The 9,296-nt window shown below is 47.9% G+C and overlaps 1 protein-coding gene across 1 annotated transcript; it reads right to left on the reverse strand.

The window, feature by feature from the left end:
- Positions 1-6,983: 6,983 nt before the first annotated feature.
- NKX2-8 (NK2 homeobox 8) lies at positions 6,984-8,821 on the reverse strand (the record flags this gene model as incomplete). Its single annotated transcript, XM_082283942.1, has 2 exons — positions 6,984-7,528; positions 8,656-8,821. The coding sequence occupies 2 exons, from the start codon at positions 8,819-8,821 to the stop codon at positions 6,984-6,986; spliced, it is 711 nt and encodes a 236-aa protein (XP_082140068.1).
- Between the last annotated feature and the right edge of the window lie 475 nt (positions 8,822-9,296).

Genomic DNA, 9,296 nt, shown 5'->3' on the forward strand with positions numbered 1-9,296 from the left:
GGGATTCCTGGAATTCATTCTTAGCACAAGGCCGACATCTGTGACTAAATGAGAACATTTTTGCTCAAATATCACATTAAATTTGTTCAGAGTCAGAGATTTTGTCTCCAAATCCTGGTAAAAAGGCCTTATTATTCTACGGGTTAGGAGCTGTGGCAAGTTTCAGAGTAGGTTTTGTCTAACTCTTGGACCTCATTAAACTTTGCTAGCTGAACAGAAAGGCCTTTTATGCCCAAGATTATGTTTGCTGTGTGAGTGCTTTAACTCAGGTTGCTTCACCAGTCTCTTTGGTAAGATAGAACAGACAGGACACCTATCCCAACCTTCACTCCACAGGATGATGGCCAAACTCTCACCTTTCCTGCATTTCTTCCACAATGGTTCTCGCATGCTTCAACACCTTTTTAAAATGTAAACACCAGAACAGTATTCCTGTAGTGTCTTGAAATTTCATTTCACTCAAAACTCAACTCTCTGTTGCCAAAGGAATATTTAAATTATAGTGCTCAAAGCCAAAAACAATAATAAAGTCTAGGTTTCTTTGAAGCACAGATGAAGTTATTTTTCAGTAGCAAAATTTGAATACAAAAATGTTTAAGTATTCACACATTTACACATTGGTACTGTGATAATTGGTTGGATAACTGAGTCTGAAGGTTATGCAGTGGTAAAATTATTTCCTCAAGATAATTATATTAGACATGTGTGAAGAAAATAGTGCTACATTACTGGTTTAAAAAGAAAATATGAGGGAGAGAAGAATATTAACACAATCTCAGCCACCAGCAGAAAGCAGGTAAACCGTGCACAGAGGAAATACTTGTAATGATGAAGGCTGAGCTTCAACATTAAAGATCCCAACAGTAGCATCCTGAGGCCAGTGTAGGAGAAGTAAAGGGGAAAGCTGAGTAAAAACAGCCGCATACGCTTTTTAACCATGTGTACAAATAGCACAGAAGGATGTCTGACAACATGAACTCCCTGAAAGCAGCAGAGAAATGGAAGGGATCAGGAGGAGCTCCCAGCTGGTGCCTAGCTAGTAGCAGAAGAGGCGTTTTCTGAAGTGTGATGGCAAAGCAAGCATCATGGATGATACTGCATTTTGCAGAAAGCAAATGTGTCCAATTAGGAGCTCTGCATGAATGCACACAAACAACAGAAGGATTTTTTTCTCTCCAGATTGATATTTTAGTATATTTTTAAGTGGCTATATTTATGATTTAGTAAAATCATGATTAGTGTTGAATATCATAAAGCCATTAGCTTAATACCAAATGCCCCCATTCACTCAAAGAGGAAAATAAGGGCGTAAGAGGAAAACTGTATTCCAAGTGTAAAAAGTCAGATGCTTCCTGCCAACAAATATTGCAAAATCAAACACTGTAACTGTAGGGAATGTCAATAAATCATTTTTGCCCTCACTATGAACTAATGAGCAGGATTTTCCTGCATGGGAGATGCCCCTGAGGAATCTGGCTGACTGTTCAAAAGCAGTGCGGGCAGTCTGATGAAAATACACCCTGTTGCACCAAAATTGGTGAGGAGATCTAGTCTTTTCATTGTTGCTACTGGTTTCCCTATGTTTTTGTCCAGTGTCTCTGTTTCTTTTCTCTTTTAAAGTATTCCTCATCCAGAACCAAATTCTGTCAGATTCTGAAGAGGATATCTAACCCTGAAGTTTAAGAATTAGACTGAGCAAAGGCCTGTGAAGAAGTGATTAGGTCTCCTTTTATTGAGGAAGGCAGCCTGAAACCAGTGGGTGTCAGAAATGGACTTTTCTCCTTATTGGTCCTGAATATTAAAAAAGTTATAGCTGTGTTCTGGAGAGATTTTTGCTTTTTCCAGAACACTTTATGACCTCTTTTAAATAGAAAAGCACTGGAGAAAAGAGGATTAAATCTGGCACAACTGCCAGCATCCTTGGTCTAGAGAGCTGATTTCCTTCACCAATTGTAAGCCTGAACATGATAAAAAGCAAACTGATCCCATAGCTCAGTAATCTGTGCTTAGTGGCAGAGACCTCTTAGGCTTGCTACACCTAGTGTATGTGTGATTTTTAAAAATCATTTTAACAGTGTTACTGTTAGTCTGAGCTACTCTGCTCCCAAGTGTTACTTGAGCTCTATGCTTGAGGAGCATAAAGCAACTTTTCTGCTATGGGCAGCTTTCCATCCACTGCCTCCTTTCCCACAGGAAACTGAGTGCCATGGTTTAACTCCAGCCACCAACTAAGCACCACACAGCCAGTTGCTCATTCCACCACTGATGGGATGGGGGAGAGAATTGAAAGGAAAAAAGTGACAAAATTCATGGGTTGAGATAAATGCAGTTTAAGAGGGAAAGCAAAAGTCACTCACACAATCAAAGCAAAATGAGGAATTAATTCACTTCTTCCCATGGGCAGGCAGGTGTTCACCAGGGCTCCATCACATATAATGGTTACTGGGGAAAGACAAATCCCAGAGCTCTGAACATCCTCTCTTCCTCCTTCTTCCTCCAGCTTTGTATGCTGAGCATGATGCCATATGACATGGGATACCCCTTTGATCAGTGGGGGTCACCTGTCCCAGCTGTGTCTCCTCTCAAACTCTTGTGCACCCACAGCCTTCTTGCTGGTGGGGCAGTATGAAAACCAGAAAAGACTGTGATGCAGAAATCTATATTATCGACACCATTTTCAGCACAAATTCAAAACACAGCCCCATACTAACTACTGTAAGGAAATTAACTCTATCCCAGCCAAAACCAGCATGGTGAGTCAGAAGCCTCCTGAAACTTACAGGAGGTGACTGGGGTCCTCCTGCCATTGCTGATACTGGTGGCGCTTGAATTTTTGTCTAATTTTTTTTAATGTCTAGTAAGTGAAATGGAGTCTTTGTTTTGCAGTTCTTTGTTCATGGCAGGAATTCGCCATGAACTCCTGGCAGAGTAGTAACCTCACGGCCAATATGTATGGAACTGGTCCCATGCTCAAGGGCTGGAAGCACTGGCTGAGGAAAAGGAAATTGCACTACCTAGGGTTTTGAAGAAAAGGCTGAATACCGTTACTAAAGCTAAGAAAGTGCTGTTCCTGGTATCTCAGCTGTTCCCATCTTCTCAAGAAGCAGAAGCTGTCAGGCACTCAAGTCCAGTAAGACACTACCTTCAACAATGAACTGCGACTTGTGAAGGTCACTGAGTGCAGGGAGAGCCAGAACTGTGCTTATCCAAGGATAGAGTTGGGCACCACCATTTATCTGAAAACAAAGTGAGCTCACTGTGATTGTAGAGCATCAGCTGGGCTCTAAGTAGGGTGGAAGGCTTATTCCTATCAAATGCTAGGTGGTACAAGGGGCTGAAATTCCAAAAGTTTCGACAGACCTGACCTGCGCTTAGTTAACAACACAGTCCAGATGGGTCATTAACGAAGACATGCATACTGCAAGGCTGCCAGGAGCCTTTCCTAAGTCAGTGACAAGAGAATTTGGAGCATGGCAGAGTTCAGCTTCAGAAGCAATTGTTTTCATCTGTTGTAATTTTTAAAATGCATGGTGAGTGTATATACAAAGACTAACGATGGATTTGCATTGGCAGGGACACACTCAACTTGTGCATGAAGTATCACAAAGAGGCTTGCTCATATGCTCTTTCAGAACTATTGTCCAAAACTAGAGGCAATCTAGTGACTTGTTTTAATGTCTTAGTTCTGAGTTAACAAACGTGTGCCCAGGGTCTCCCACTGAAACAGGGCTGGGCCTTTGCAAAGTCAATAGTTTGTTTACTGACTATAGAGTAAAGCGCCCAGGAATATGTTTGAAGATGTTAGCAATGCTTTTCGTTAGCTGGAGATGGCATTTAGATCTTGATCATGGTTTGCTTATTCATTAGTTTCAGTGAAATTTACAGGCCTGTTTGCGGGGTGAAAGTAACACCGCAGTGAGACCTGGTGGGGAAAAAGAAAGAGAAAAGGCAGAATTCACCACTTTGAGGAGGAGACAAAAAAATTCAAACCAACAACTGAGATGATTTCATGCCTTATCAAAAAACAATCCAAAGTAGTAGAAAATAAACTGAAAGATGCTAAGTCTCTCTTGCCTTAAAGCTGTTATCAATGGCACTTGCTAAGAAGTATGTCCTAGATACAGCTTAACCATTGGTAAAATTAACTATTTTCCTTGCTAAATGCACTTAAAATTTAGACAGATTAATTTGTTTCTGTCAGGAAAAAATAATATTTTCAGTCCCACCCTATCTTCTTCACAAGACTTTTTCTTTACTGTAAATCTCCATAGACTATTGAATTGTCTCATTATTTAATGCATTCTTCTTTCTACACGGATGCATTAAATTAAGGGGGCCGCTTTTCTCCATGCTTGAACATGACTCTACCACCTTCCCTGCACCCCTGTTGAGATGACTTGTCTCAGTCTGCAAGAGCACCTCGTTAGCCTTTGCCAGTGCCTGGGAATGGCATCTTTCCCATTTCCTGGGCTTGGTAAAAGGTAACGCTCACAAATCTCACATTTTGTGTGAAGAAACCCTCATCAGGTGACATTGCAGCTGGTGATCAGAGAAAATCACTGCAACCTGGAACTGAGAAGGGACATCTGCTGTCATTACCAGAATGTACAGTAGCTCATAAAAGCAGTAATTTAAGGAAGCCCTCGTATTTTACAGAGCTTTCCTATGACGGTGTGTGGGCTCCTGGACAGGACAGCAGCTCAGATGAGCGAGGAGCCAGGGAAGGACCCTTCCAGGTGGGATGCTGCAAACACTTGGCAAGCTGACGAAGGGTAGATTTGTGCTGAGAAGGAGCAGTCTTGTCCCGTTGTCTTTGTTTTCTTTTCTAATGACGTTATCACACTCTTTCCACAGATGATCCTGCTGCATATTTGGGTCACAAAGGGTTAAAATAGAGGCCAGCATCTGTACGTTTAGAGCTACATGCGACAAAGTCCATTGCTTGAAGTCTGGGTCCCTTCTCCCCCCCCCCCCCCCCCCCGCCCCTACCCAGCTTCCAGTAATCATTTATTATAAAGGGGTTTTATGATACAAATTTGATAATCTCCCATACACATTGGCACTGTTCTAATTGGAGTTGTAAGCCCATAAAATTCAAGCCCTTTGTTTTCATGAAGGCCACAAGGTTTTAAAAGATACTATTGTACAGCCTAAAACCCATAAAATTGTCACTAGGGACTGATTAAACAGTCCTGAATTGAAACAGTGCGGATTTTGTCTAGGTCCTTTTCACGCACAACAATGCTCTTTTCAACCCCCAAGACAAAAGGAGGTTTAAGGAGCGATTCTTTGGGAGATTCTTCTAAGATAACCCCATCCATATGGGAGACAAGGTGGCCAGCAGCTGAGACGAAAAAAAAAAGATTTCGGATGGCAGGAGGAAAAACAAAGGGAAAGGGGTGGAGGAAAGACGACAACAACAACAAAAAATCAAAACCCAACAACCAACCAACCAAACAATAAAACCAAACCCAGGTGACACAGAAACTATGTTTCCCCAGGTCCTTCCCGCACAGCCCAGAGGTCTGATCCGCTCTGCTCCTCCGTCTTGGCACATGCCTCCGTGTCCAAGCAGGGAAGGAGATGCAGGTGGGAGGACTGGCGTTCTCCCCGGCCTATCCTGAACTGTAGCTGGGTCTGATCCTCCCGCACCGAGGACAGATGCGACACCGAGCCGCCAGGGTGGAGGGTGCGCAGCCCTGGGTAAGGTAGGGTTGGGAGGAGAGCGGGGCCATTCTGGCGGGGGAGGCGGCCAAAATCACTCACGGAAACCGGTGTGCGCTTTTGGTCACCTCCTCATCCGCGACGGCAACACCTCGCAGCTTCGCTCTCCGTGGGCTCCCCTGAATGTGTAGGCAGCACAGCACATCCCAGGGGCATATCTCGTCCAAAGTTATCCCCTTCCAGGGAATAAATAAAAAATTATATAATAAAAACCCCACTCAAATATCTTCTGCCAGGCCCTTTCCTTCGACAGCCTTTCCTCGGCGGCCAAGTTGTCTGCATCAGTCCCTTGGGATCTTTGCCCCCAAAATATTCCTTCTGCGTTCGTGGTCCGCAGGTGCCGTCAGAGGGACGGAAGCAGCCGCTCTAGTCCATATTTCAGGGACCTGGGTTTAGCTTTGTAGGGGGGTTTTAGGGCTTTTCCCCCATTGGCGGTTGGCAGAAAATATATATTATTATTTTCACCCCAAAGTAATAAAATCGATAGTTTATCAAAGAGTTTCAAAACATAATTTTCTTGGCTGTCCTTCCCCAGTCGAAATTTGGACCGGTTTCAGGCTAACGGAAAGATTGGCTTAATTCTGGATCCCGCCTTACCGGCTCTAGGGAAGACATCGCCGCTTAAAACGCAAAGTCGTGGGGCGCGGGAGAACGGGAGACTCCGGGCTCATGCTTCTTGTAGGAATTATCGCCCCGTTTACAGTAAGACGCTTGCAGCAAACTTTATTCGCCGTTTACCGGCGCATGTGGGTAAAATAAACGAACTTGAAAGTCAAATTCGACTGGCGCTATCAAGACAAGTATTTAAGTTTTTATAGCACAGGAGGCAATCCTACGAAATAGTCCCAATCGTCAAAACTACACTTCTCCGCCGGGGAAAATTTATTTGCCAAAAATCATTTTATTAGTCACTGGAAGATTCAGCTATTTTAAAATACACTAGGTCGCTAGGCTGATCATTAGTGTTTAACAAGGAATCTCTCGAACAGGAGGAGGAGGAGCAGAAGTTTTACAAAATTCAAGCCTCACGCGGCATCCTTGCCCTCGGGTGAGGCCAGCGGAGGGGAGCGTGGCCCCGGCCAGCTTCGTCCCGGCCTGCCGCCGCCCCGGAGCCGCGCTCCGCCGCTCGGCCCGCCCGAGCCCGGCCGCGCGGTGCCCCGGTGCGCCTCGGGCGCCTTCCCCGCGCTAGAGCCCGGGGCCGGGGCGGGCAGCCCCGCGCCCGTGGGATGAGTCCGGCCCCAGAGGGCTGAGTGCCGCTGTCACCATCCCCAGGAGACGACGGCGGGGTGCGCCAAGTGCTGGTACGCGGGGAAGACGCCGAGGGCGGCGGCGGGCGGGCAGGCTCGGTAGCCCTGCAGGGCGAGGGCGGCCTGGGCGCTGCATCCCGCCAGCGCGCAGCCCAGCTTGGGGCGTGCGGTGGGCGGCGGAGGACTGGCAGGGCAGGCGCGGCAGGGCTCCCCGTCCCGCACCAGGACCGGCACCACCACCCGGCGCAGCAGGGCGGGCGGGCGTGGCTGGGGGCTGCCGGGACCCTCGCTTCGCGCCCTCTTCATCTTGTAGCGGTGGTTCTGGAACCAGATCTTCACCTGTGTGGGGGTGAGGCTGAGCAGCCGGGCCAGCTGCTCCCGCTCCGGCGCCGAAAGGTATCGCTGCTGCCGGAACCGCCGCTCCAGCTCCAGCGTCTGCGCCTTGGAGAAGAGCACCCTCCGCTTCTTCTTCTTCTCCTCGGCCTCCGAGCCCCGGGCGGGGAGGGACCTTTGGGTGGAGTCGGGCAGGCTCATCTCCGGGCCGCTCTCGTCGGAAGCTGGGGACAGCGAGTGGGTTAGAGAGAGGGAGCAGCCGGGGCCGGGGAGCGGGGCTGGCATCGAGGAGGCCGCCGAGAGCTGAAACGTCTCTCGCAGGGAGGGCCCCGGCTGTTTACCGGGCCGGATTAATCCCAACAGTCAACAAGAGATGTGAGCTAACCCTACGAATAAGCTAAACCTAGCCCACCGGACGGAGCGGGCTGTCTCCCCGTGGGGGACCGTCTCTTCCCCGCCGGTAATCCCCGCAGGGGCACGGCCGCTCCGTCGCGCATAGCCCGGGGATTGCGGGCTGCCAGCCCCCGTGTGCCCTCCGCACTGTATCAGAATATGGGGCTGCCCGCCGGTCCCTCCATATCTGCTTTTCACCCGCCGCTCGATTACCTAAATATTTAACTTATCCCGGTGGTGTTCCCGCACCCATTCAAAGGACGGTGTCCCCCTGTGCACACACAGGTATACAATGAACGCCGGATATCTGCGGCACAATTCATGTGTGCGAGGTGCTACACAGCTGGGTTTGCGAGCCGGAGCCTGCCCGCCGCCGTGGCAGGTGCGTGCATCTAGGCGGTGGCGCGCAGGGCGCTCCGCGGCAGTGCGGGGAGGCGAAGCACGGGGAGTGCTCAGCTTTTCTCTGCCGAGCGTGGGGTGGCCTCAAACCCCTCCAGCACAAAAAGACAGGATTTCTTGCACCAGTGAAACGGGGGTTAGAAAAATAATCCGGGCAGTGGGCTTAAACCATAAGATCAGAGAGAGAGGTGGACACAGCCTGAGATTTTGCTTTCTGCCATAGCTGGGAACATGCACAGACCTACAAAAAAACCCCAAAAACCAAACCAAAAACCCCCCACCGACCCCATAAAAAAACCCAAACAAATAAACAAACAAACAAAAAAAACCCAACAAAAAGCCCCCCTCTTTTCTGTCTTAAGATCGTGGTCGGGACATTTCTGCTGTTTCATTGTTGCAATTCGGTAATATTTTATAAAATTCCTAGCCTGGATTCCCCCGATCCTGTAGGCTATGTACACTGGCAATTCGCTGCCTCGCATCTTCCTCAAAGGAAGAGGGGAAATAAACAAAAGATATTTGTGTGGAGATGGAGAACTCCTGTCCGTTTTATACTCACAGGGGTAGTGATTTCTGTCTGTTTCTATCCACCGTCGGTACGGCGAGCCGGTATAGTTCTCCGCTGAGTGGTGATGGTCAGAGGCTTGCTTTATACTATTAGCATCCTGCTCTGGTAAATCCAAAATGCTCCTCACTGTAAAACTGATCCTGCCAGATGTGGCCATGATAGGTTGTGCACACCCCTCAAAAAAATATCACCCCAAACCGAACCCCCTTCCTTAAAAGCTGCGAGGAAAGGTTTGCGTCCAGTTACTGGGGAATCTCTTGGCTCAAGAGGACCTTCCTTTCCATCGCCACCTAACCCCAAATATTAGTGTCGTTTACAGAGGTGTCCTGTTTATATAAACAGTCCTCCCCACTGCAAACACTGCCTGCTTTCAAACCGTCCCTGTCTATAGGATGCTAAGTACCTGAATTAGTCAAGTGCTAAAGCCCTAATGGGAGTAGGTGTAGCCCCCCCCCCTCCCGCCACCCCCATGAGAGAATAACCCGTTACCTCCCAAAGACAGCAGGAAACAGGCTTCATCATTACATATTCTGTCTGATTAGCCAAAAGTGGGGACAGATAATGGTAATTGTTAGCAGTGAATAACATCTTGGGTGGCATGTGGATGACCAACAACCACCCCCCTCCATCCG

This window comes from Coloeus monedula, assembly GCF_965178545.1.
Source record: "Coloeus monedula genome assembly, chromosome: 6".
Classification (NCBI taxonomy): Eukaryota; Metazoa; Chordata; class Aves; order Passeriformes; family Corvidae; genus Coloeus; species Coloeus monedula.